Here is a 27201-nt window from a genome sequence, read left to right as displayed (position 1 = left end):
CACAGACACTCGGAAATGGAGAGAGAAACACAGACACTCTGAAATGGAGAAAGAACCACAGACACTGAAATGGAGAGAGAAACACAGACACTCGGGAATGGAGAGAGAAACACAGACACTCGGGAATGGAGAGAGAAACACAGACACTCGGGAACAGAGAGTGAAACAAAGACACTCGGGAATGGAGAGAGAACCACAGACACTCGGAAATGGAGAGAGAAACACAGACACTCTAGAATGGCGAGTTAAACACAGACACTCGGGAATGGAGAGAGAAACGCAGACACTCGGGAATGGAGAGTGAAACACAGACACTCGGGAATGGAGAGAGAAACACAGACACTCTAGAGTGGAGATTGAAAAACAGACACTCTGGAACAGAGAGTGAAACAAAGACACTCGGGAATGGAGAGAGAAACACAGACACTCGGAAATGGAGAGAGAAACACAGACACTCTAGAGTGGAGATTGAAACACAGACACTCTGGAATGGAGAGTGAAACACAGACACTCTGAAATGGAGAGTGAAACACAGGCACTCGGGAATGGAGAGTGAAACACAGACACTCGGGAATGGAGAGAAAAACGCAGACACTCTGAAGTAGAGAGAGAACCACAGACACTCTGATTTGGAGAGAGAACCACAGACACTCGGGAATGGAGAGAGAAACACAGACACTCGGATTGGAGAGAGTAACACAGACACTCGGAAATGGAGAGAGAAAGACAGATATTCTGGAATGGAGAGAGAAACACAGACACGCTAGAATGGAGAGTGAAACACAGACACTCGGGAATAGAGAGTGAAACACAGACATTCGGGAATGGAGAGAGAAACACAGACACTCTAGAATGGAGAGTGAAACACAGACACTCTGGAATGGAGAGTGAAACACAGACACTCTAGAATGGAGAGTGAAACACAGACACTCGGAAATGGAGAGAGAAACACAGACACTCTAGAATGGAGAGTGAAACACAGACACTCGGGAATGGAGACAGAAACACAGGCACTCGGGAGTGGAGGGTGAAACACAGACACTCGGGAATGGAGACAGAAACACAGGCACTCGGGAATGGAGGGTGAAACACAAATACTCTGGCTTGGAGAAACACAGACACTCGGAAATGGAGAGTGAAACACAGGCACTGTGAAATGGAGAGTGAAACACAGACGCTCTGGAATAGAGACTGTAACACAGACACTCTGGAATGGAGAGAGAAACACAGATACTCGGGAATGGAGAGTGAAACATAGACACTCGGAAATGGAGAGTGAAACGCAGACATTCTGGAATTGTGGGAGAAACACAGACACTCTAGAATGGAGAGAGAAACACAGACACTCGGGATTGGAGAGTGATACACAGGCACTCTGAAATGGAGAGTGAAACACAGACACTCTGGAATAGAGAATGTAACACAGACACTCTGGAATGGAGAGAGAAACACAGACACTCGGGAATGGAGAGTTAAACACAGACATTCGGAAATGGAGAGTGAAACGCAGACATTCTGGAATGGAGAGAGAAACGCAGACACTCGGGAATGGAGAGTGAAACACAGACACTCGGGAATGGAGAGAGAAACACAGACACTCTAGAGTGGAGATTGAAAAACAGACACTCTGGAACAGAGAGTGAAACAAAGACACTCGGGAATGGAGAGAGAACCACAGACACTCGGAAATGGAGAGAGAAACACAGACACTCTAGAATGGCGAGTTAAACACAGACACTCGGGAACAGAGAGTGAAACAAAGACACTCGGGAATGGAGAGAGAACCACAGACACTCGGAAATGGAGAGAGAAACACAGACACTCTAGAGTGGAGATTGAAACACAGACACTCTGGAATGGAGAGTGAAACACAGACACTCTGAAATGGAGAGTGAAACACAGGCACTCGGGAATGGAGAGTGAAACACAGACACTCGGGAATGGAGAGAAAAACGCAGACACTCTGAAGTAGAGAGAGAACCACAGACACTCTGATTTGGAGAGAGAACCACAGACACTCGGGAATGGAGAGAGAAACACAGACACTCGGATTGGAGAGAGTAACACAGACACTCGGAAATGGAGAGAGAAAGACAGATATTCTGGAATGGAGAGAGAAACACAGACACGCTAGAATGGAGAGTGAAACACAGACACTCGGGAATAGAGAGTGAAACACAGACATTCGGGAATGGAGAGAGAAACACAGACACTCTAGAATGGAGAGTGAAACACAGACACTCTGGAATGGAGAGTGAAACACAGACACTCTAGAATGGAGAGTGAAACACAGACACTCGGAAATGGAGAGAGAAACACAGACACTCTAGAATGGAGAGTGAAACACAGACACTCGGGAATGGAGACAGAAACACAGGCACTCGGGAGTGGAGGGTGAAACACAGACACTCGGGAATGGAGACAGAAACACAGGCACTCGGGAATGGAGGGTGAAACACAAATACTCTGGCTTGGAGAAACACAGACACTCGGAAATGGAGAGTGAAACACAGGCACTGTGAAATGGAGAGTGAAACACAGACGCTCTGGAATAGAGACTGTAACACAGACACTCTGGAATGGAGAGAGAAACACAGATACTCGGGAATGGAGAGTGAAACATAGACACTCGGAAATGGAGAGTGAAACGCAGACATTCTGGAATTGTGGGAGAAACACAGACACTCTAGAATGGAGAGAGAAACACAGACACTCGGGATTGGAGAGTGATACACAGGCACTCTGAAATGGAGAGTGAAACACAGACACTCTGGAATAGAGAATGTAACACAGACACTCTGGAATGGAGAGAGAAACACAGACACTCGGGAATGGAGAGTTAAACACAGACATTCGGAAATGGAGAGTGAAACGCAGACATTCTGGAATGGAGGGAGAAACACAGACACTCTAGAATGGCGAGAGAAACACAGACAGACACCCGGGAATGGAGAGTGAAACACAGACACTCAGCAATTGAGAGAGAAACACAGACACTCGGAAATGGAGAGTGAAACACAGACATTCTGGAATAGAGAGTGTAACACAGACACTCTGGAATGGAGAGAGAAACACAGATACTCGGGAATGGAGAGTGAAACATAGACACTCGGAAATGGAGATTGAAACGCAGACATTCTGGAATTGTGGGAGAAACACAGACACTCTAGAATGGAGCGAGAAACACAGACACTCGGGATTGGAGAGTGATACACAGACATTCGGGAATGGAGAGAGAAACACAGACATTCGGAAATGGAGAGTGAAACGCAGACATTCTGGAATGGAGAGAGAAACAGAGACACTCGGAAATGGAGAGTGAAACGCAGACATTCTGGAATGGAGAGAGAAACACAGACACTCGGGAATGGAGAGTGAAACACAGATATTCGGAAATGGAGAGTGAAACGCAGACATTCTGGAATGGAGGGTGAAACACAGACACTCTAGATTGGCGAGAGAAACACAGACACTCGGGAATGCAGGGAGAAACAGACACACTAAAATGTAGAGTGAAACACAGATACTAAAACAAATAACAAAGAAATGTACAGCACAGGAACAGGCCCTTCGGCCCTCCAAGCCCGTGCCGACCATGCTGCCCGACTAAACTACAATCTTCTACACTTCCTGGGTCCGTATCCCTCTATTCCCATCCTATTCATGTATTTGTCAAGATGCCCCTTAAATGTCACTATCTTCCCTGCTTCCACCACCTCCTCCGGTAGCGAGTTCCAGGCACCCACTACCCTCTGCGTAAAAACTTGCCTCGTACAGCTACTCTAAACCTTGCCCCTCTCACCCTAAACCTATGCCCCCTAGTAATTGACCCCTCTCCCCCAGGGAAAAGCCTCTGACTATCCACTCTGTCTTTGCCCCTCATAATTTTGTAGACCTCTATCAGGTCGCCCCTCAACCTCCTTCGTTCCAGTGAGAACAAACCGAGTTTATTCAACCGCTCCTCATAGCTAATGCGCTCCATACCAGGCAACATTCTGGTAAATCTCTTCTGCACCCTCTCTAAAGCCTCCACATCCTTCTGGTAGTGTGGCGACCAGAATTGAACACTATACTCCAAGTGTGGCCTAACTAAGGTTCTATACAGCTGCAACATGACTTGCCAATTCTTATACTCAATGCCCCGTCCAATGAAGGCAAGCATGCCGTATGCCTTCTTGACTACCTTCTCCACCTGTGTTGCCCCTTTCAGTGACTTGTGGACCTGTACGCCTAGATCTCTTTGACTTTCAATACTCTTGAGGGTTCTACCATTCACTGTATATTCCCTACCTGCATTAGACCTTCCAAAATGCATTACCTCACATTTGTCCGGATTAAACTCCATCTGCCATCTCTCCGCCCAAGTCTCCAAACAATCTAATATCCTGCTGTATCCTCTGACAGTCCTCATCGCTATCCGCAATTCCACCAACCTTTGTGTCGTCTGCAAACTTACTGATCAGACCAGTTACATTTTCCTCCAAATCATTTATATATACTACAAACAGCAAAGGTCCCAGCACTGATCCCTGTGGAACACCACTGGTCACAGCCCTCCAATTAGAAAAGCATCCTTCCATTGCTACTCTCTGCCTTCTATGACCTAGCCAGTTCTGTATCCACCTTGCCAGTTCACCCTTGATCCCCTGTGACTTCACCTTTTGTACTATTCTACCATGAGGGACCTTGTCAAAGGCCTTACTGAAGTCCATATAGACAACATCCACTGCGCTACCTGCAACAATCATCTTAATGACCTCCTCGAAAAACTCGATCAAGTTAGTGAGACACGACCACCCCTTCACAAAACCATGCCGTCTCTCACTAATATGTCCATTTGCTTCCAAATGGGAGTAGTTCCTGTCTCGAAGAATTCTCTCCAGTAATTTCCCTACCACTGAAGTAAGGCTCACCAGCCTGTAGTTCCCTGGATTATCCTTGCTACCCTACTTAAACAGAGGAACAACATTGGCTATTCTCCAGTCCTCCGGGACATCCCCTGAAGACAGTAAGGATCCAAAGATTTCTGTCAAGGCCTCAACAATTTCCTCTCCAGCCTCCTTCAGTATTCTGGGGTAGATCCCATCAGGCCCTGGGGACTTATCTATCTTAATATTTCTTAAGACACACAACACCTCGTCTTTTTGGATCTCAATGTGACCCAGGCTATCTACATACCCTTCTCCAGATTCAATATCTACCAATTTCTTCTCTTTGGTGAATACTGATGCAAAGTATTCATTTAGTACCTCGCCCATTTCCTCTGGCTCCACACATAGATTCCCTTGCCTATCCTTCAGTGGGCCAACCCTTTCCCTGGCTACCCTCTTGCTTTTTATGTACGTGTAAAAAGCCTTGGGATTTTCCTTAACCCTATTTGCCAATGACTTTTCGTGACCCCTTCTAGCCCTCCTGACTCCTTGCTTAAGTTCCTTCCTACTTTCCTTATATTCCACGCAGGCTTCATCTGTTCCCAGCCTTTTAGCCCTGACAAATGCCTCCTTTTTTTTTGACGAGGCCTTATCGAAGGTATCCAACTTATCCAAGTTTCCCGAAAATTGCCGTATTTATCCTTCTTCCTCACAGGAACATGCCGGTCCTGAATTCCTTTCAACTGACACTTGAAAGCCTCCCACATGTCAGATGTTGATTTGCCCTCAAACATCTGCCCCCAATCTAGGTTCTTCAGTTCCCGCCTAATATTGTTATAATTAGCCTTCCCCCAATTTAGCACATTCATCCTAGGACCACTCTTATCCTTGTCCACCAGTACTTTAAAACTTACTGAATTGTGGTCACTGTTACCGAAATGCTCCCCTACTGAAACATCTACCACCTGGCCGGGCTCATTCCCCAATACCAGGTCCAGTACTGCCCCTTCCTTAGTTGGACTGTCTACATCTTGTTTTAAGAAGCCCTCCTGGATGCTCCTTACAAACTCCGGCCCGTCTAAGCCCATGGCACTAAGTGAGTCCCAGTCAATATTGGGGAACTTGAAGTCTCCCATCACCACAACCCTGTTGTTTTTAATCTTTCCCAAAATCTGTCGACCTATCTGCTCCTCTATCTCCCGCTGGCTGTTGGGAGGCCTGTAGTAAACACCAACATTGTGACTGCACCCTTCTTATTCCTGATCTCTACCCATAGAGCCTCACTGCCCTCTGAGTTGTCCGCCCGCAGTACAGCTGTGATATTCTCCCTAACCAGTAGCGCAACTCGGCCTCCACTTTTACATCCCCCTCTATCCCGCCTGAAACATCTAAATCCTGGAACGTTTAGCTGCCAATCCTGCCCTTCCCTCAACCAGGTCTCTGTAATGGCAACAACATCATAGTTCCAAGTACTAATCCAAGATCTAAGTTCATCTGCCTTACCCGTAATACTTCTTGATTAAAACATATGCACTTCAGGCCACCAGACCCGCTGTGTTCAGCAACTTCTCCCTGTCTGCTCTGCCTCAGAGCCCCACTGTCCCTATTCCCTAGTTCTCCGTCAATGCTCTCACCTTCTGACCTATTGCTCCCGTGCCCACTCTGGAATGGAGAGTGAAACACAGACACTCGGATTGGAGAGTGAAACACAGGCACTCGGATTGGAGAGAGAAACACAGACACTCGGAAATCGAGAGTGAAACACAGACATTCTGGAATGGAGAGAGAAACACAGACACTCTGGAATGGAGAGTGAAACACAGACACTCGGATTGGAGAGAGATACACAGACACTCTGGAATGGAGAGAGAAACACAGACACTCGGATTGGAGAGAGAAACACAGACACTCGGAAATCGAGAGTGAAACACAGACACTCTGGAATGGAGAGGGAAACACAGACACTCTGGAATGGAGAGTGAAACACAGACACTCGGATTGGAGAGAGAAACACAGACACTCGGAAATCGAGAGTGAAACACAGATATTGTGGAATGGAGAGAGAAACACAGACACTCTGGAATGGAGAGTGAAACACAAACACTCGGATTGGAGAGAGATACACAGACACTGGAATGGAGACTGTAACACAGACACTCGGGAATGGAGAGTGAAACACAGACACTCGGGAACGGAGAGAGAAACACAGACACTCTAGAATGGAGAGTGAAACACAGACACTCTGGAATGGAGAGAGAAACACAGACACTATGGAATGGAGAGTGAAACACAGACACTCGGGAATGGAGAGTGAAACACAGATATTCTGGAATGGAGAGAGAAACACAGACACTCTAGAATGGAGAGTGAAACACAGACACTCGGGAATGGAGAGTGAAACACAGACACTCGGGAATGGAGAGTGAAACACAGACACTCTGGAATGGAGAGTGAAACACAGACACTCGGGAATGGAGAGTGAAACACAGATATTCTGGAATGGAGAGCGAAACACAGACACACTAGAATGGAGAGTGAAACACAGACACTCGGGAATGGAGAGTGAAACACAGACACTCGGGAATGGAGAGAGAAACACAGACACTCTGAAATGGAGAGAGAAACACAGACACTCGGGAATGGAGAGTGAAACACAGACACTCGGGAATGGAGAGAGAAACACAGATATTCTGGAATGGAGAGTGAAACACAGACAAACTAGAATGGAGAGTGAAACACAGACACTCGGGAATGGAGAGTGAAACACAGATATTCTGGAATGGAGAGTGAAACACAGACAGACTAGAATGGAGAGTGAAACACAGGCACTCGGGAATGGAGAGTGAAACACAGACTCTCGGGAATGGAGAGAGAAACACAGACACTCTGAAATGGTGAGAGAAACACAGACACTCGGGAATGGAGAGTGAAACACAGACACTCGGAAATGGAGAGTGAAACACAGATATTCTAGAATGGAGAGTGAAACACAGGCACTCTGAAATCGAGAGTGAAACACAGACACTCTGGAATGGAGAGTGAAACACAGGCACTCTGAAATGGAGAGAGAACCACAGACACTCGGGAATGGAGAGAGAAACACAGACACTCGGAAATGGAGAGTGAAACACAGACAATCGGGAATGGAGAGAGAAACACAGACACTCGGATTGGAGAGAGAAACACAGACACTCGGGAATGGAGAGTGAATCACAGACGCTCGGAAATGGAGAGTGAATCACAGACACCCGGGAATGGAGAGTGAAACATAGACACTCAGAAATAGAGAGAGAAACACAGACACTCTAGAATGGAGAGTAAAACACAGACACTCGGGAATGGAGAGTGAAACACAGACACTCGGGAATGGAGAGAGAAACACAGACACTCTGAAATGGAGAGAGAAACACAGACACTCGGGAATGGAGAGTGAAACACAGACACTCGGGAATGGAGAGAGAAACACAGATATTCTGGAATGGAGAGTGAAACACAGACAGACTAGAATGGAGAGTGAAACACAGGCACTCGGGAATGGAGAGTGAAACGCAGACAATCTGGAATTGTGGGTGAAACACAGGCACTCTAGAATGGAGAGAGAAACACAGACACTCGGGAATGGAGAGTGAAACACAGACATTCGGGAATAGAGAGAGAAACACAGACGCTCTGTAATGGAGAGAGAAACACAGGCACTCGGGAATGCAGAGAGAAACACAGACACTCTGGAATGGAGAGAGAAACACAGACACTCGGAATTGGAGAGTGAAACACAGACATTCCGGAATGGAGAGAGAAACACAGACACTCTGGAATGGAGAGTGAACCACAGACACTCGGGAATGGAGAGAGAAACACAGACACTCGGGAATGGAGAGAGAAACACACACACTCTAGAATGGAGATTGAAACACAGACACTCTGGAATGGAGAGTGTAACACAGAAACTCTGGAATGTAGAGAGAAACACAGACACTCTGGAATGGAGAGTGAAACACAGGCACTCGGGAATGGAGAGAGAAACACAGACACTCTGGAATGGAGAGTGAAACACAGGCACTCTGAAATGGAGAGAGATACACAGACACTCGGGAATGGAGAGAGAAACACAGACACTCGGAAATGGAGAGAGAACCACAGACACTCGGAAATGGAGAGAGAACCACAGACACTCGGGAATGGAGAGAGAAACACAGACACTCGGAAATTGAGAGTGAAACACAGACATTCTGGAATGGAGAGAGAAACTCAGACACTCTAGAATGGAGAGTGAAACACAGACACTCTAGAATGGAGAGTAAAACACAGACACTCGGGAATGGAGAGTGAAACACAGACACTCGGGAATGGAGAGAGAAACACAGACACTCTGAAATGGAGAGAGAAACACAGACACTCGGGAATGGAGAGTGAAACACAGACACTCGGGAATGGAGAGAGAAACACAGATATTCTGGAATGGAGAGTGAAACACAGACAAACTAGAATGGAGAGTGAAACACAGACACTCGGGAATGGAGAGTGAAACACAGATATTCTGGAATGGAGAGTGAAACACAGACAGACTAGAATGGAGAGTGAAACACAGGCACTCGGGAATGGAGAGTGAAACGCAGACAATCTGGAATTGTGGGTGAAACACAGGCACTCTAGAATGGAGAGAGAAACACAGACACTCGGGAATGGAGAGTGAAACACAGACATTCGGGAATAGAGAGAGAAACACAGATGCTCTGTAATGGAGAGAGAAACACAGGCACTCGGGAATGGAGAGAGAAACACAGACACTCTGGAATGGAGAGAGAAACACAGACACTCGGATTGGAGAGAGAAACACAGACACTCGGGAATGGAGAGTGAAACACAGACATTCTGGAATGGAGAGAGAAACACAGACACTCTGGAATGGAGAGTGAACCACAGACACTCGGGAATGGAGTGAGAAACACAGACACTCGGGAATGGAGAGAGAAACACACACACTCTAGAATGGAGATTGAAACACAGACACTCTGGAATGGAGAGTGTAACACAGACACTCTGGAATGTAGAGAGAAACACAGACACTCTGGAATGGAGAGAGAAACACAGACACTCTGGAATGGAGAGTGAAACACAGGCACTCTGAAATGGAGAGAGAACCACAGACACTCGGGAATGGAGAGAGAAACACAGACACTCGGAAATTGAGAGTGAAACACAGACACTCTGGAATGGAGAGTGAAACACAGACACTCTAGAATGGAGAGAGAAACACAGACACTCTGAAATGGAGAGTGAATCACAGACACTCGGGAATGGAGAGTGAAACACAAACATTCGGGAATGGAGAGAGAAACACAGACGCTCTGTAATGGAAAGTGAAACACAGGCACTCGGGAATGGAGAGAGAAACACAGACACTCTGTAATGGAGAGTGAAACACAGATACTCGGGAATGGAGAGTGAAACACAGACACTCGGGAATGGAAAGTGAATCACAGACACTCGGGAATGGAGAGAGAAACACAGACACTCGGATTGGAGAGAGAAACACAGACACTCGGGAATGGAGAGAGAAACACAGACACTCTGGAATGGAGAGTGAAACACAGACACTCGGGAATGGAGAGAGAAACACAGACACTCGGATTGGAGAGAGAAACACAGACACTCGGGAATGGAGAGAGAAACACAGACACTCGGAAATGGAGAGTGAAACACAGACATTCTGGAATGGAGAGAGAAACACAGACACTCTGGAATGGAGAGTGAAACACAGACACTCGGGAATGGAGAGAGAAACACAGACACTTGGGAATGGAGAGAGAAACACACACACTCTAGAATGGAGATTGAAACACAGACACTCTGGAATGGAGAGTGTAACACGGACACTCTGGAATGTAGAGAGAAACACAGACACTCGGGAATGGAGAGAGAAACACAGACACTCTGGAATGGAGAGTGAATCACAGACACTCGGAAATGGAGAGAGAAACACAGACACTCGGGAATGGAGAGAGAACCACAGACACTCGGAAATGGAGAGAGAAACTCAGACACTCGGGAATGGAGAGAGAAACACAGACACTCGGGAATGGAGAGAGAAAAACAGACACTCTAGAATGGATAGAGAAACACAGACACTCGGGAATGGAGAGTGAATCACAGACACTCGGGAATGGAGAGTGAATCACAGACACTCGGAAATGGAGAGTGAATCACAGACACCCGGGAATGGAGAGTGAAACACAGACATTCGGGAATGGAGAGAGAAACACAGACACTCTGGAATGGAGAGTGAAACACAGACACTCTAGAATGGAGAGTGAAACACAGACACTCGGGAATGGAGAGTGAAACACAGACATTCGGGAATGGAGAGAGAAACACAGACACTCTGGAATGGAGAGTGAAACACAGACACTCTGGAATGGAGAGAGAAACACAGACACTCTGGAATGGAGAGAGAAACACAGACACTCTGTAATGGAGAGAGAAACACAGACACTCGGGAATCGAAAGTAAAACACAGACACTCTGTAATGGAGAGTGAAACACAGACACTCGGGAATCGAAAGTAAAACACAGACACTCTAGAATGGAGAGTGAAACACAGACACTCTGGAATGGAGAGTGAAACACAGACACTCTGGAATGGAGAGTGAAACACAGACACTCTGGAATGGAGAGAGAAACACAGACACTCTGTAATGGAGAGAGAAACACAGACACTCGGGAATCGAAAGTAAAACACAGACACTCTGTAATGGAGAGTGAAACACAGACACTCGGGAATCGAAAGTAAAACACAGACACTCTAGAATGGAGAGTGAAACACAGACACTCTGGAATGGACAGTGAAACACAGACACTCGGGAATGGAGAGTGAAACACAGACACTCTGGAATGGAGAGAGAAACACAGACACTTGGGAATGGAGAGAGAAACACAGACACTCGGGAATGGAGAGTGAAACACAGACACTCTGTAATGGAGAGAAAAACACAGACACTCGGGAATGGAGAGAGAAACACAGACGCTCTGGAATGGAGAGAGAAACACAGACACTTGGGAATGGAGAGAGAAACACAGACACTCGGGAATGGAGAGTGAAACACAGACATTTAGGAATGGAGAGAGAAACACAGACACTTGGGAATGGAGAGAGAAACACAGACACTCGGGAATGGTGAGAGAAACACAGACACTCTGTAATGGAGAGTGAAACACAGACACTCGGGAATGGAGAGTGAAACACAGACATTTAGGAATGGAGAGAGAAACACAGACACTTGGGAATGGAGAGAGAAACACAGACACTCGGGAATGGAGAGTGAAACACAGACATTCGGGAATGGAGAGAGAAACACAGACACTTGCGAATGGAGAGAGAAACACAGACACTCGGGAATGGGCAGAGAATCACAGACACTCGGGAATGGGGAGAGAAACACAGACACTCGGGAATGGAGAGTGAAACACAGACATTCGGGAATGGAGAGAGAAACACAGACACTCTGGAATGGAGAGAGAAACACAGACACTCTGGAATGGAGAGAGAAGCACAGACACTCTGGAATGGAGAGAGAAACACAGACACGCCGGAATGGAGGGTGAAACACAGACACTCGGAAATGGAGAGTGAAACACAGACACTCGGGAATGGAAAGAGAACCACAGACACATCGGATTGCAATACTGGTGGGGAAGCGAGTGTCGTTCGTGGCACTGAGTATTGTAGTGGATAATGGAGGTCGATATGTGATGGTGAGTGGTAGGTTGCAGGGGGTACGGGTGGTACTGGTGAACGTGTACGCCCCGAATTGGGATGATGCTGGATTTATGAAACGCATGCTGGTTCGGATTCCAGATCTGGAGGCGGGAAGCTTGATAATGGGGGGGGGGTGGGGGGGGGGGGGGGGGGGCGGGGGGGTGGGGGGGGGGGGGCGGGGGGGGACTTCAATTCGGTGCTGGACTCAGCATTGGACCGGTCTAGGTCCAGGTCGGGTCAGACGCCGGCAGCGGCCAAGATGCTTAGGGGGTTTATGGACCAGATGAGGGGAGTTGATCCATGGATGGTTGTCAGGCCGCTGGCCAGGGAATTTTCCTTCTTTTCCCACGTCCATAGAGCCTACTCCCGGATAGATTTTTTCATTTTGAGTAGGTCGCTAATCCCGAAAGTCGAGGGAACGAAATATTCGGCCTTAGCCATCTCGGACCACGCCCCGCATTGGGTGGAGCTGGAGTTGGGGGAGGAGAGGGACCAGCGCCCGCTGTGGCGCCTGGACGTGGGATTGTTGGTGGGTGAGGGGGTCTGCGGGCAGGTGCGGGTGGGGGTAGTCTGGGAGGCGTTGAAGGCGGTGGTCAGGGGAGAGCTAATCACCATTAAGGCCCATAGGGAGAAGAGAGAGGGGTGGGAGAGTGAGAGGTTGGTGGGGGGGATCTTAAGGGTGGACAGGAGGTATGCAGAGGCCCCCAAGGAGGGGCTGCTCAGGGAGCGACGGAACCTCCAGACGGAATTCGACCTGTTGACCACGGGGAAAGCAGAGGCACAGTGGAGGAAAGCGCAGGGGGCGATGTATGAGCATGGGGAGAAGGCGAGTAGGATGCTGGCACATCAGCTTCGTAAGAGGGAGGCAGCGAGGGAGATTGGTGGAGTTAAGGATAGAGAGGAGAATACGGTGCGGAGTCCGGTGAGAATAAACAAGGTATTTAGGGACTTCTATGGGGATCTATACAGGTCTGAGCCCTCAGCAGGGGAGGAGGGGATGCGACGGTTCCTGGATCAGCTGACGTTCCCGAGGGTGGAGGAGGGGGAGGTGGCGGGTTTAGGGGCGCCGATTGGGCTGGAGGAGCTGGTTAAAGGATTGGGGAGTATGCAGGCGGAGAAGGCCCCGGGGCTGGATGGGTTCCCGGTTGAATTCTATAGGAAATATGTGGACCTGCTGGGCCTGTTGCTCATGAGGACGTTTAATAAGGCGAGGGAGGAGGGGACATTGCCCCCGACAATGTCCAGGGCGCTGATTTCTTTGAAGTGGGACAAGGATCCATTGCAATGTGGGTCGTATAGACCGATCACGCTCCTCAATGTTGACGCTAGGTTGCTGGCGAAGGTGCTGGCTACGAGAATTGAGGACTGTGTCCCGGGGATGATTCATGAGGACCAAACGGGATTTGTAAAGGGTAGGCAGCTAAATACAAATGTACGGATGCTCCTCAATGTGATTATGATGCCCTCGGTGGAGGGGGAAGCGGAGGTAGTGGCAGCTATGGACGCGGAGAAGGCCTTTGATCGGGTGGAGTGAGAGTATCTTTGGGAAGTGTTGCGGAGGTTTGGGTTCGGGGAGGGGTTCATCGGTTGGGTCAGGCTACTATATAGAGCCCCGGTGGCGAGTGTGGCTACGAACCGGCGGAGGTCGGAGTACTTTCGGCTGTACCGGGGGACAAGACAGGGGTGCCCCTTGTCCCCCTTGTTGTTTGCACTGATGATCGAGCCGTTGGCCATGGCACTGAGCAAGTCCAGGAAATGGAGGGGGGTGGTTCGGGGGGGGAGGAACACCGGGTGTCGTTGTATGCCGATGACCTGTATGTTGCAAATCCAGTGGAGGGGATGGCGGAGGTTATGCGGACCCTTAGGGAGTTTGGCGGCTTTTTGGGGTATAAACTCAACGTAGGGAAGTGTGAGCTGTTTGTGGTGCATCCAGGGGACCAGGGAAGGGGGATAGACGAGCTATCACTGCAGAGGGCGGAAAGGCGCTTTCGATACCTGGGGATCCAGGTAGCTAGGAGTTGGGGGGCCCTGCACAAGCTCAACTTGACGCAGCTGGTGGAGCAGATGGAGGGGGATTTTAAAAGATGGGATATGCTGCCACTCTCACTGGCGGGTAGGATGCAGTCGGTAAAAATGATGGTCCTCCCGAGGTTTCTCTTTGTGTTCCAGTGCCTCCCCATTCTGATCCCCAAGGCCTTTTTCAAACGAGTAAGCAGGAGCATCATGGGATTTGTGTGGGCGAATAAGACCCCGAGGGTGAAGAGGGTGTTTCTGGAGCGTAGCAGGGACAGGGGGGGGGGGGCTAGCGCTGCCGAATCTATGTGGCTACTAGTGGGCAGCCAACGTGGCGATGATCCATAAGTGCGTGATGGAGGGAGAGAGGGCATCATGGAAGAGGCTAGAGATGGAGTCTTGTGTGGGCACGAGCCTGAGGGCGCTGGTGACGGCACCGCTGCCGCTCTCGCCGACAAGGTACACCACGAGCCCGGTGGTGGTGGCGACGCTGAAGATCTGGGGGCAGTGGAGGCGACACAGGATGAGGTGGGGGCCTCAGTTTGGTCCCCGATTCGGGAAAATCATCAGTTCGTCCCGGGAAGGATGGATGGGGGGAGAGGGGGTGGGGGTGGTGGTGGGGGTGGGGGGGGGAAAGGGAGTGGGGTGGGGGGGGGGGTTCTTTTGGGGCGGCATTTGGATTAAAGTGGGGGGTTTCCCCATGTGGATTTTCTACTGTTTTCTGGGAGTTTCTTGTATCTTGGGGGGAAAATCCAATGTATAATTTTTACTTGTGTTTTGTTTCTTTTTCTTGTTGTGGGGGTGGGGGGGGGGGGGGTTTGTTGAAAAATTTGTTGAAAAATTTGAATAAATATATATATTTTTTAAAATCTGGATGAGAATGAAAATCTATTCATTGTAAAAGATAATTGCTTTAAATGTGAATGTGGAATACACACTTCCTACCTCCGTTTGTCCAGTGATGGCAACTGTAAAAAAGTAAAATGGCGGGAAGAAAGATAGTCACTGCACTGGTTAATAACACAACTCATAAACACAACAGATTTTCATAATCAGCTGCATCCAAATAATGATATGATAAGATATTCCACACAACATGTTGCAGCCTATTTTTCACTTTTATGCAAATAACTTAAACTAGCAATTAATTTTACTCTAATCTTTCATTATTTCATCTTGTTTACTTTCTAGTCAGGCGGCTGTTTAATCTCTTTGTTACTCTGAGACCAACATCGTTCATGTGACAAGAGCAGCTGATGGATTGTTGTGTTCTTTGTGATTCTTGTTCTCAGGATGGATGCTGTAATGTTCACAAAGACCACAGAAGCGAAGTTCATTAACAAAGCTAACATTCATTGCACTACTTATTAAAGCTCGACCACTTACTCCTATAGTAAACAATAGTCTAGTAATGTACAATCTACATTCAGCTAATACTAGTCTCCACACTCCACCTATAACTGTACTCTGATCTCTCTCACTCTCCTGTGCTCTCCTCTCCAGCCTTCTTTTAGAAGCCTGTGAGTCAGTGATTTATATAGTTCCACATCTAGCTCCATCTAGTGGTTAATTATGATATGACATTAACCCTTTGTATTCTGAACTTTCCCATAATGTCACAATTGTCTTGTTCAATATCTACGGATATTGTCCTAAATTACAATTCATGAACAGTGCAGATGGGAAATACGTATACTATTGTAAGACTGCTTGTTGGACCTGGCGTCTTTTGGAGCTTTCCCGTGAATATGGGGAGGGTGTGAACCCATTTTAATGTTATGTTGCTGAGAATCCTTCACTAAATATCCTGGAGTGCCATCCCTGCTTGGTGTGGGCTCCAGTGGGTGTTTAGCAAAGATTGACACCGTCCCCAACACTGTCACTCAGTGACAGACAATCACCATTCAAGCTGCGAGTCAGACTCTTCACCAATCAGCAATGGGACGTGAAATGCTCAGTGAACAAGTGCAGCAGCATCACAGAAACATTTTTAAAACCCACGTGTGTTGATGAAGTCGCCGCCCAGAACAACCAGAGCCCACGTAAGCCTTAGGCAATTGCAGATCAAATGATATAATGTGAATGTGCAGACTCCAGTCCTTATTTAACTAAACAAAATGGTAATAAATAAATATGAGCGTGAGAAGCAAGTAAAGTCCTTGGGCTGGATTCTCCGGTTTTGCGGCTATGTCCGGAGGAAGTGTCTGTCTTTATGACGAAACAATCGGCGAGGTCTCAGCACCGATCCTCCGACCGGTAAAGGGCTAGTAGCCGGTCCACGTAAAACGCACGGCCTTGCTGATATAAACGCCTGGGAATTGCCGGTTCCGTGGCCGTGCCGGCCCTGCACAGTCCCTACCTGCCAGATAGTACCCCCTGGACACACTCGCCACCCCCGGGCGACCCCCCACAGTCCCCCGAGTCCTCGCCGAGGGCCCCCCTCCCCAGCCAGCAGCACGTCTCCTCCCCCCTCCCCCCCGACTGTGGCGGCGCTGGACACAGTCCGCATCCACCACGCCGGGTTCACGAAAACTGAGAGCACACCTGTCCCGCGCCGTCGTGAACTCGGCCCATCGGGAGCGGAGCATCGGGGGAGGGCCTTCAGGTAACGTCCTGAGGCTGTCCCAATGGCGTACGCTGTACTCCTAGATGCTGCCATTTTGGATGGGGCAGAACATCCGAAAACAGGCGCTGCCCCAGATTCAGTCATAAACAGGGGTTCTCCGCCCGATCGCCGATTACGATATCGGCGTTAGCAAGCGGAGAATCCGGCTCCATGACTGTAACCAGCGGTATTAAGAGGAACTTACCGATTTCAGAGAATAAGAACATGGACAGAAGAGCAAAGGCTGAGAAAGACCCCATTCTCCTGCAGTGGAAGCTTTGAGTCAGTAACCGCGCAGTCGTCCACTTGTATTGACACTTATCTCGTATACGGAGCTGGTTTATATAAAGGGAAGGCTGCTCAGTGAAACATACAGCTGGTTAATGTTTACCCAAAATGACAGACTGAGCGTTCCTGAGCCAAAATGCATCAGTGCTAAACAGTACATCAATGATACAGGTGAAGATCAAACACTCAAGGATACAACCACAAGAGGGCCACCTAGAGTTCCAGTCTGCTCCCAGCCATAAACAATCAACTCTTGTGGTTGGATATTCATGTTTGCGCTGTGAAACAGGAGTCAGGAGGTTTCCTGATGTGTCAGCTGGCAGCGTTTTGACATATTGGAGTTGAAGATGGGCTGGGCTCGGTGCTGCCTCCGGCAAAGGGGGAAGGGCTTGGGGAAGATTTGAGGAACGCTCTTCAAATAACAGAGTTTATAATTCTTACAGAATTTATGAAGGGCCTGTATGTTCCTAAATGACAATTTCAACTTTTTTCCTGACAAGTTCAGTCATGTGCACTTCAGTGCCCGGCTCTGAGGTTCACCCAGGACGCAAATGCTTTTCTCTGCACTTGTCTTGGAAACAAACTTGGGCCGCCCTTGTCGTGCAATGCCCCGGTCTGTCTCGTTTCACCTCCATGGATTTCCCCTGCGATCGTAGGTCATAGAATTTACTGTGCAGAAGGAGGCCATTCGGTCCATCGGGTCTGCACCAACCCTTGGAAAGAGCATCCCACTTAAGCCCACGCCTCCACCCTATCCCTGTAACTCGGTAACCCCACCCTAACCTTTTGGACACTAAGGGCAATTTAGCATGGCCAGTCCACCTAACCTGCACATATGTGGACTGTGGGAGGAAACCGGAGCACCCGGAGGAAACCCACGCAGACACGGGGAGAACGTGCTGACTCCGCACAGACCCTGGAGCTGTGACGCAGCAGTGCTAACCACTGTGCCACGGTGCCACTCAGCATGGCGGCCCTCAACATGACTGTGACCTGGTTTTTCCCCTGGTGCTGCGCAGGCAGCTTCCACCCACTGGAGATACTCCGTATCTGGGCAGAGAATCAGTTCAGACGCCCAAATCATGGCGGGTATTAATTTCACGCTAAATCACAATTCTCCGTCTGCTCGACAGCGGTGTCAATACATTCCACTCCGCACGTACAGTAAACGCCCTTGGCATAGCATCAGCGGGCCTGACCCGCTATTCTCCGGGCCTCCGCGATTCTCCGCCTCCACTGGGGCAAATTCACAGTGGTGAGGTTCACTTGTGCATTAAAAAATCGTGAAACAGCCGGCGTGGCAGCTGAGGGAGAGAGAGGAGGAGAGACACGGAGAGGCACGATCATGGGCTGCCGGGCCGAACACTGACCGGGCTGGCTGGGGTGGGGAGGGGGGTGTCCCTGCCAGGGCCTGGGGTTGGGTGACGGGCAAACGGAGCGTGTGGCCGGGGTGACCCCCCCACAGGACTGGGGTGGCGTCCAGGCATGGACCGCCATTGCTGCAGCCTGCAAGGCAGCCACCTTGCAGTGCATCCCACTGACAACCCACATTACCGATGCCGGGCACCGATGGGGCCAGGGGTGCGGGGATGGAGTGGGGGGACATGCGGGGGCAGAGTCTGAAGTGCCAACCGGGGGCACCATGTCGCCCATTGGAACTGGTTGGGCACAGGAGTATGCATCATGCTAACATGTCGGCCTTTCACCCCCTGCAGTCAATGGATATTGGAATTCAACCAGCAATGGTGGCCTTCCTGCTAGTCTCCGCAGCCCTGGGGGATGCCCTGTGGCTGTATGAGACAGAGCTGCTTGAGGAAGAGGAAGCTGCAGCAATGGAGCCTATCACCGAGGAACAGGAGGCAGCCGCTGAGGATGGAGAGATGGCCAAGGAGGAGGAGGAGGAGGTGCGAAGGAGGCACCAAATGAGGCCTCGCGTGTACGGACAGCACCTGTTATTCAAGGATCTGCCGGACCAGGCATGCCATCGAAGATTCCAGCTGAGCAGGGGTCAGTGTAACATATCTGCCAGATCATGGCACACCTGGTACCGCGGGGGAATGGGGGAGGACACCCACTCCCAGCGGCCCTCAAGGTGAACTTTTATGCCACAGGTTCCTTCCAAGCGCCAAGTGGGGACCTATCTGATATCTCACAGAGCTCAGTGCATAGGAGCATCCGCGCCATCATGCAGGCCCGAGATGCCCAGTCGACGCAGTACATCCATTTCAATGTGCACCGAGCCCACCAGGATGTACGGGCAGCGGGGTTCGCTGCCATTGTCGACAGGCCCAGGAGGTGATCGACGGGATGCATGTCACCCTACGAGCAGCTGCAGATGACAGGCGGCTCTATACAAACCGAAAGGGGTTCCATTCGATGAACGTGCAGCTGATATGTGACCATCAGATATTCAGAAATTTGACCTTGAGCATTGCTTCCGATCAATGTACATCGCAAATAATATAAATAAACAGCTCCTTTCATGAAGCTGGGTTGACCTCCAGAGGCCTCTGTATCACCTGGCTGTGCTCGCCGTGGCGGCTCGTCATTGGCTGCACCATGATGTCGATGCCCTCAGCGATGCCCCTCTGTGACCGGGTCACGCTCTGCAGTGCCTCACCAATGTCCACCTGCCTCTGGGACGTAATCCCGAGTGACTGGGACATGCTCTCGAGCACCTCGGCAATGCCCACCTGAGACTTTTTCACACCAGGGGCTGGGTATTTGCGCAGTTGGGATGACTCAGGAGCCCTTTCAAAATGACGGACGAGTCCTAATTCTGGAATTTCTGACCCCATTCCCAAGGTTTCTGATTTTCAGGAGTGACTTTAACGGGTGGGGAATGGTTCGGGTCGTTAATCCGCACTCTGCACTCCCCACCTGGCCAGCTTCACTACAGGGATAGGCAATTTAATGAAGTCAGGCCAACCTTCAAAGAGTCGTGGTTCATGGCACCCCATATTCGGTATTCTGAAAGGTAAGTTCTAAAGGTCCTCCTCATAACACCCCCCCCCCATACCAATTTATGCCCTAATCAACCCCAATGGTCCCTCATGAGCCCACACCTTTCAAACAGTCCCATGACCTCTCATGTCTCCCATGCCAGGATATGTCCCCCAAACAATCCTTATGGCCCCTCATGCCCCCATGTTAACGTCCAACTCTTCCATACCCATTGACCCATTATAGACCACATAGAAGGAGAAAATGAAATGAAAATTGCTTATTGTCACAAGTAGGCTTCAATGAAGTTACTGTGAAAAGCCCCTAGTCGCCACATTCCGGCGCCTGTTCGGGGAGGCTGGTATGGGAATTGAACTGTGCTGCTGGCCTGCCTTGGTCTGCTTTAAAAAACAGCTATTTAGCCCTGTGCTAAACCAGACCCTAGTGAGTTCCTGTCACCTGAAGTTATCCCCCAAGAGTAATAAATCCTAAAGTTTAAATTCAGCGCAGAAGATCACTCTGCCCTTTAATCAACTAATTTCCAGAACAATTCCACTCTTGCTTCTCTCCTCGTCCATCATTTATTGATGTTGGTAAATGGTGTGATTTATAGCTGTCCTACCATATGGTACCTGTAGTGACAATAGTTTGCATAAATAAGACCTTTAACACTAATAATTTATTGATTGCTTTCCATTTGCTTTCCGAAAAATATTTTTACTGCAGCCCAATAAAAATGTCAGACCATTTAACGTATCAATAGCTGAAATTGCAAGCACCGGAAACCTTTTTAATCGTGTAAATAAACATTGTGAAATTGATAGAATAGATCAGAAAGCAATGTTTTCCCTGGGGCTCGGGCCGATGCTGAAATCGAGTTCGCCGATCAGCCGGAGAATCAGCGTTCCCGCCGAAATCGGGGGTGGCGCTGCTTTTACAATTATCCGTCCCCTCCAAAGCAGCGTACGCTGGGAGTACGCCGCACACTGTATCGGCGGCCTCGGGATGTTGCCTGAGGCTCTCCCCCCAATGCTCCGCCCCCGACCGTCAGAATTCCCACTGAATGGGTCTCTCATGCCATTATTTGTCAGGAACTCGGCGTGGCGGCTGCAGACTCAATCCAGTCGGGGAGAGCTGATCCGCGGACAGGGGGGACTTTGGCAGGGGCTGGGGTCACTGTTGGGGTGTGGTCCGGGGATCACGAGCCAGCCAAAGGGGGGAGCACTATTTTGCAGGCCGGGTCCACACACAGCCGGCGCCATGTTGCACGGTGTGGCTGCTGCAGGCCGCCGCCATGCGCACGCACAGCCACGGACCCGACAATTATCCACCCGTATCGGCAGCTAGAGCCGCGTGTGCTACCCTGCCTTCCTGCTGTAGTCATCTGGGATGGCCACTTACAACCTGGACAGATAAACTCGCAAAGCCTAGCAGGTAAAATGGACAAAGCAAGACTCAGGCGGGCTCAGAGCCTGAAATGTATATTTGCAAGCAAGGAGTCCAGATGGTAACGAAACTCCGACCAATGAGCATTTTGATGGGCCGATTAGCATTTGATGTCCCATCTTCACCAAGGCAAAGGACTGGTACTCGAGCGACCGGTTCAGTCCCAGACATTTCGGCACCACTCCCTGTTCAGGGGAAGCGTAAACAACGGGGTAAGTGGCCGCTTGGGACACGCCCAGCCATCCAGATCCCCGCCCACTTATTGGTTAGGAATCGAACAGAGCGATCAAGAATCACCCAATTAGTGGGGTCCAACCTGAAGGACCGCCCAAAAGAGCGCGAAATCCCCCAAGTATAAGAAGAGAGTCCACCGTGTGTTCGTCCTCTTTTGGACCTGGCGCCCCGGCAACGACCATCTCCAATCGCAGCACCAGCAGAAGCAAGTCCAAGTTCAATGCCCGCTACCAGGCGGATGAGCCCAGCTGAGTAGCAGTTACGTCTCCAGACTCGATAGATCCAGAATCGAACAACAACCACTTTTCCTCTGACCTAAGCCTGGTGCCTGAAGTTAAGTACAGGTTGTCTTAGTCAATAGGTGTAGTTAACTCGTGAGTTTATGTTGCATGATCCATTGTGTGTGTAAATAATGTATCCTTGACCTTGATCGATAGCCGGTTGAACCTTGTGGTGGTATCATTTGATACCTGGCGACTCTGAGCATTAGAACATAGATATCAAAAGAAAGAAGGGCAAACTCACTGATTGCCATGGTTAGGACAGAGCCACAGGAAAAGAAAAGCAACACTGCTAGCACCCAACCAAACGAAGGATCGGTGGCTGTTTTGAAGCAAATCTTTGGTCGTAAAACGCCACCGTTCCCACGGCGGTGTCAGGACATCGCCTGAAAATCGGAGAATCCAGTCCCAGGTGATTCAATAGGCTAATGGATTTCTGGGCTGTCAGCCAAGCCTCATTATGTACTCTTGGCTCAGAGCCCTGAAATCCAATGGACTGGCAATGAAAGTATGGCAAAGTATTTTCATGATTGACCCCTAGGGGAACCTATTGGTAATTCTAAGGGGCACTGGTCCTACAAGCTTTCTTACCTTAACCTTGGCCTGCAGCTCTTTCAGAATCCAATGAAATGGCAAACATGTTTCACAAATGTAGTACCCCATAATCTAAAGGCAAAATGTTCTATCTTATATTATCAAATGACACCATGGCCCTCCAACCCACTTCCCTTATTAAAAATGTATTCACTACACTTAAATTCCTTAAATTGCTTAATCCACTATAAAAGCAAGCATTTAATTCAAGTACTTAATCCCATCTGAAAATAAACATTTGTATCAAAGCACCATTCTAAAGAATGTATAATCAACTGGATCTCTTAATCATACTGTGAACTGACAGACACCCCTCTGTGATAATGATAGGCTGTGAAATCAGTTGTGCAGCACATGTCCTATAATGTTTGCCTTCAGGCATATGTCAACAGCCAAAGCGAAATAGCAAGCACTGAATGTTTTGAACCGACATCTTCGGATGGTCCCGGCTGGGACTGGTTGTCCTCCCCGCTGTGTTGCAGCTTTGCTTTGGCTTGTTAAATAAACCTTTTGATTTGAATCCTTCTCGGGACTCCTGTCATTGTAATACTGGCGACGAGGAAAAGCAGAACTACAGATGGCGATTCGGGCCATCTGGACCATGGCTGAACCTCGCTACAGAGGAGCAAGGTGAGAACAGACTTTAAAATGCCGCTCTTCGGGAGGCTCAATGCTTTTGACACAAGTGTAGAAGACTGGGCCCAATACGCTGAGCATATGCGTTACTTTTTAGGGTAAACACTATTATAGGGGACGACCGCCAGAAGGTGATACTCCTGACCGCCTGTGGGGCCCCTTCCTTTAGCATCATCAAACGTCTGACTATTCTGCAGCCCCAGATTCCAAAACATTTAACGAACTGGTGGCATTCAAGGCGCACCACTATGACCCCAAACCAACGGTAATTGTCCAAAGGTATAGATTCAATATGGCTGGAAGAACCCGAGGGGTGTCCGTCACAGAACTTTTGTCGTACCAATGCAGGCTGGTCAAGCACTGCGATTCTGCGTCATCCCTGCCGGAGATGCCGAGGGACGGCCTTGTGTGCGGAATCAACAACATGGTGTCCCAACGTAAGTTGTTGTCCAAGCCACCTCTGGACCTGAAACGGCCATAGACATATCCTGCTTGCATGAAAACATGGGGAAGGGAGTCCAGGAGCTCCAGGGCTCGCTAGATATACTGGCAAATAGCATTGGATGCCCTCATTCAGGCACACAAAGTCCCCTCGGAGTAAAGCTCGGGGACCCAGCCACTGCCCGAGTAACGTTGGGGCCAGACCTGTTGGGCGAGAGTCCCTACAGCCGGGCAAACCGTCTTCCCTGAACCTCAGGAGGACTCACATCGGTGCTGCACCTGTGGTCGGAGGAAATGTGGGGACCGGGAACACCAGATCCGCCGACAAGTGTACCGCCCTGTTCGGGGACCACGTCCACTTAGAGCCATGGCTTTGCACTTGGTGCAACCTGACGAGGACAAGTGCCTGCAGCTAAACTGCATCTCCGCACCAAGAATAGCCCCCATCAAAATCAACATCCAGGTTCTTGGCCACCTGCTTGAAATGGACATTGGCACTGGGGCTGCTGTCTCGGTCATAGGACAGCGCACATACTAGAAGGTCCGAACAGCAATCCTATGCCTGGACCTGAGGGACACTGAGGCACGTTTGGCAACGTAAATAGGAAAACCATTGGCCATTGCGAGCATGATGATGATTCCACTTACCTACGGGGGGCAGTCCAACGGTTTGCCATTGATAGCGGGACAAGGGCCCGGGCCCAGTTTGTTATGGCGCGACTGGCAGCAGAGGCTCCACCTGGGCTGGCAGTGGATTTTTAAGATGGGCACTGAGAGATCGTACAAATTCCGAGGGAAATGCCCAGACAATTATCCAGGGTGGCCATGGAAAAATAAAGGGTGCCTTGGCCAATATCTACAGGTATTTTAGGGCCTTGTTGACAAAGGTGGAAGATGAGCTCAACTGGCTGGAAAGCCTGGGAATCATTCACCAGCGTTGTTCGTGGAGTGGGCAGCACCTGTAATCCCAGTGCTGAAACCGGCTAAAGACATCCACTTGTGTGGCGATTCGCAGTTAACGGTGAACAAGGCCTCTCGCTTGGATGGGTACCTAATGCCGTGCATGGAGGACCTCTATGCGAAGTTGGTTCGAGGGCGCTCCTTCTCTAAACTAGACATGAGTCATGCATGCCTCCAGTTGGAGTTAGACAGGGCATCCAGAAGGTTTGTGACCATCAATACCCATAGGAGTCTTTACAAATATACCAGACTTCCATTTAGGGTATCGTCTTCCCATATGATTTTTCAGAGAGTCAGGGAACGCAAGGGCTTCCAAGGGTGGCAGTTTACTTGGCTGATGCCCTGATCACTGGAGCACCGAAAAGGAGAATCTGAAGAACTTTGAGAAAGTCCCCCACCGTTCTCTGAGGCAGGTGACCTTTTCAGGCCACTCTTGATGACAAGTGATGCCTCCCCATATCCTATCGGATGGACAACGGGATGGAGAGGCCAATAGACCACGCATAGATATGTTCGGATCAAGAAGGAATGGTTGGCCGCCATTTTTGCAGTGAAGAAGTACTACCAATATGACCATAACAGACCACAAACCTTCGCTCGGCCTGTTCAAGGAGGACAGGTCACTTCTGACAATAGCATCGGCCTGAATACAGCGTTGGGCGCTATTATTGGTGACGTGTGAGCACGTGCTCAAGTATCGCCCAGAAGCACAAATCGCACACGCTTTGAGCCGATTCCCATTTCCAATGCACCCCCTGTACCCACCAGTAGCAGACAAAGTCACAGTTGCCTTGAATTTTACGGACATCTTGCCGGTCACATGATTCATGAGTGGACACAAAAGGACCCAATCTTAACGAAATTACGTCACATCGTCCTGCATGGGGGACAGCAAGGGAGGCTACCCGAGGAGCTGCGGGTTTTCACGACTAAGTAACATGAGCTTGACATGGAGGACAACAACCTCCTGTGGGGAGCCCGTGTTCTGGTCCCAAGTCAAGGCAGAAAGATCATATTGCAGGATCTGAACAACCGGCACCTGGGAGTGTCCAAGATGAAGATACTCACCAGGAGCAACGTATGGTGACCTAGACTTGATGGTGACATTGAGCGGTTGGCCCAGCAATGCACCATGTGTCAGGAGCATCAAAAGCTCCTACCAGCAGCGCCCCTTTATTCCTGGGAGTGGCCAGGTCGACCCTTGGTACGGTTGTATGCTGACTTCATCGGACCTTTTCAAGACTCAATGTTCCTACTAATAATGGACGCCCACTCAAAATGGTTGGACATCTATCAAATGCCATCCACCAGTTCGAGAGTGACCATCGAGCAGTTGCGCTTTTCATTCAGTACCCATGGCATCCCACAGGTGCTGGTTACAGATAACGGCACCACTTTTACTGGCGAGGATTTCTCGTATTTCCTGAGGGTGAATGGGGTGAAACACATTCGGATGACCCCAGACCACCTCTCATCAAATGGCCTGGCTGAGCGGGCAGTACAGACATTTAAGAAAGGCATAAAAAATAGGACATGGGATCCATGCAGACTAAGTTGGCGCAGTTCCTATTCAGCTATCGTACCACACCACACACAACGACCGGAGTCGTGCCAGCAGAATTTCTGATGGGCCGAAGGCTTAGCCTGACTTTCCCTGACATTGGCAGAAGACGGGAGAGGAGACAGGATCTCCAGAAACAATACCACAGGAGATGGACGCAGGACAGAGGTGTTTGGCCAGAGGGCACGGTATATGTCCGGAGCTTCGGAGGTGGTGCCCGGTGGGTACCAGAGGCCATAGTGGAAAGGACTGGACTGGGGTCATACATGGTGGAAACCTCGGAGCTGATGGTGAGAAAGCACATGTAATACTTTAAAATTCGGGAGCCCGTACCAGGACCGGCCCTGCCGGATGAGTCAGCCCTCCAACCCTCCTGCCTGTCACCCAAGGGCCAAGTGGCAACACCCCTCAGAGGACAGGACAAGGATTTGCGCGAGGTGGAAGACACAGGGTCAGACATGGAGACACAAGCATCCATGGTCTTGGACAACAGTTTGTGCATTTGAGCAGGGAGCGATCACCGTCAGCATCCCCAGACTATTGACGTGGAAGTGATACTCCCCAATGTGTTA

The 27201-nt window shown here is 49.6% G+C and overlaps 1 protein-coding gene across 1 annotated transcript in view; it reads right to left on the bottom strand.

The window, feature by feature from the left end:
* LOC140430060 (PI-actitoxin-Avd5a-like) overlaps positions 1–17568 on the bottom strand; it is a 60757-nt gene extending 43189 nt beyond the window's left edge. Inside the window, exons 1-2 of the mRNA XM_072517600.1 lie at positions 17451–17568; positions 15586–15608 (exon numbers count right to left, since the gene is read on the bottom strand). Coding sequence (XP_072373701.1) covers positions 15586–15608; positions 17451–17505 — 78 coding nt within the window. The 5' untranslated portion in view covers positions 17506–17568. The remainder of the gene's footprint in view (positions 1–15585; positions 15609–17450) is intronic.
* Positions 17569–27201: the final 9633 nt, after the last annotated feature.

The sequence above is a fragment of the Scyliorhinus torazame genome, chromosome 9 (assembly GCF_047496885.1).
Source record: "Scyliorhinus torazame isolate Kashiwa2021f chromosome 9, sScyTor2.1, whole genome shotgun sequence".
Classification (NCBI taxonomy): Eukaryota; Metazoa; Chordata; class Chondrichthyes; order Carcharhiniformes; family Scyliorhinidae; genus Scyliorhinus; species Scyliorhinus torazame.
This window is presented reverse-complemented; position numbering and strand designations above follow the sequence as displayed.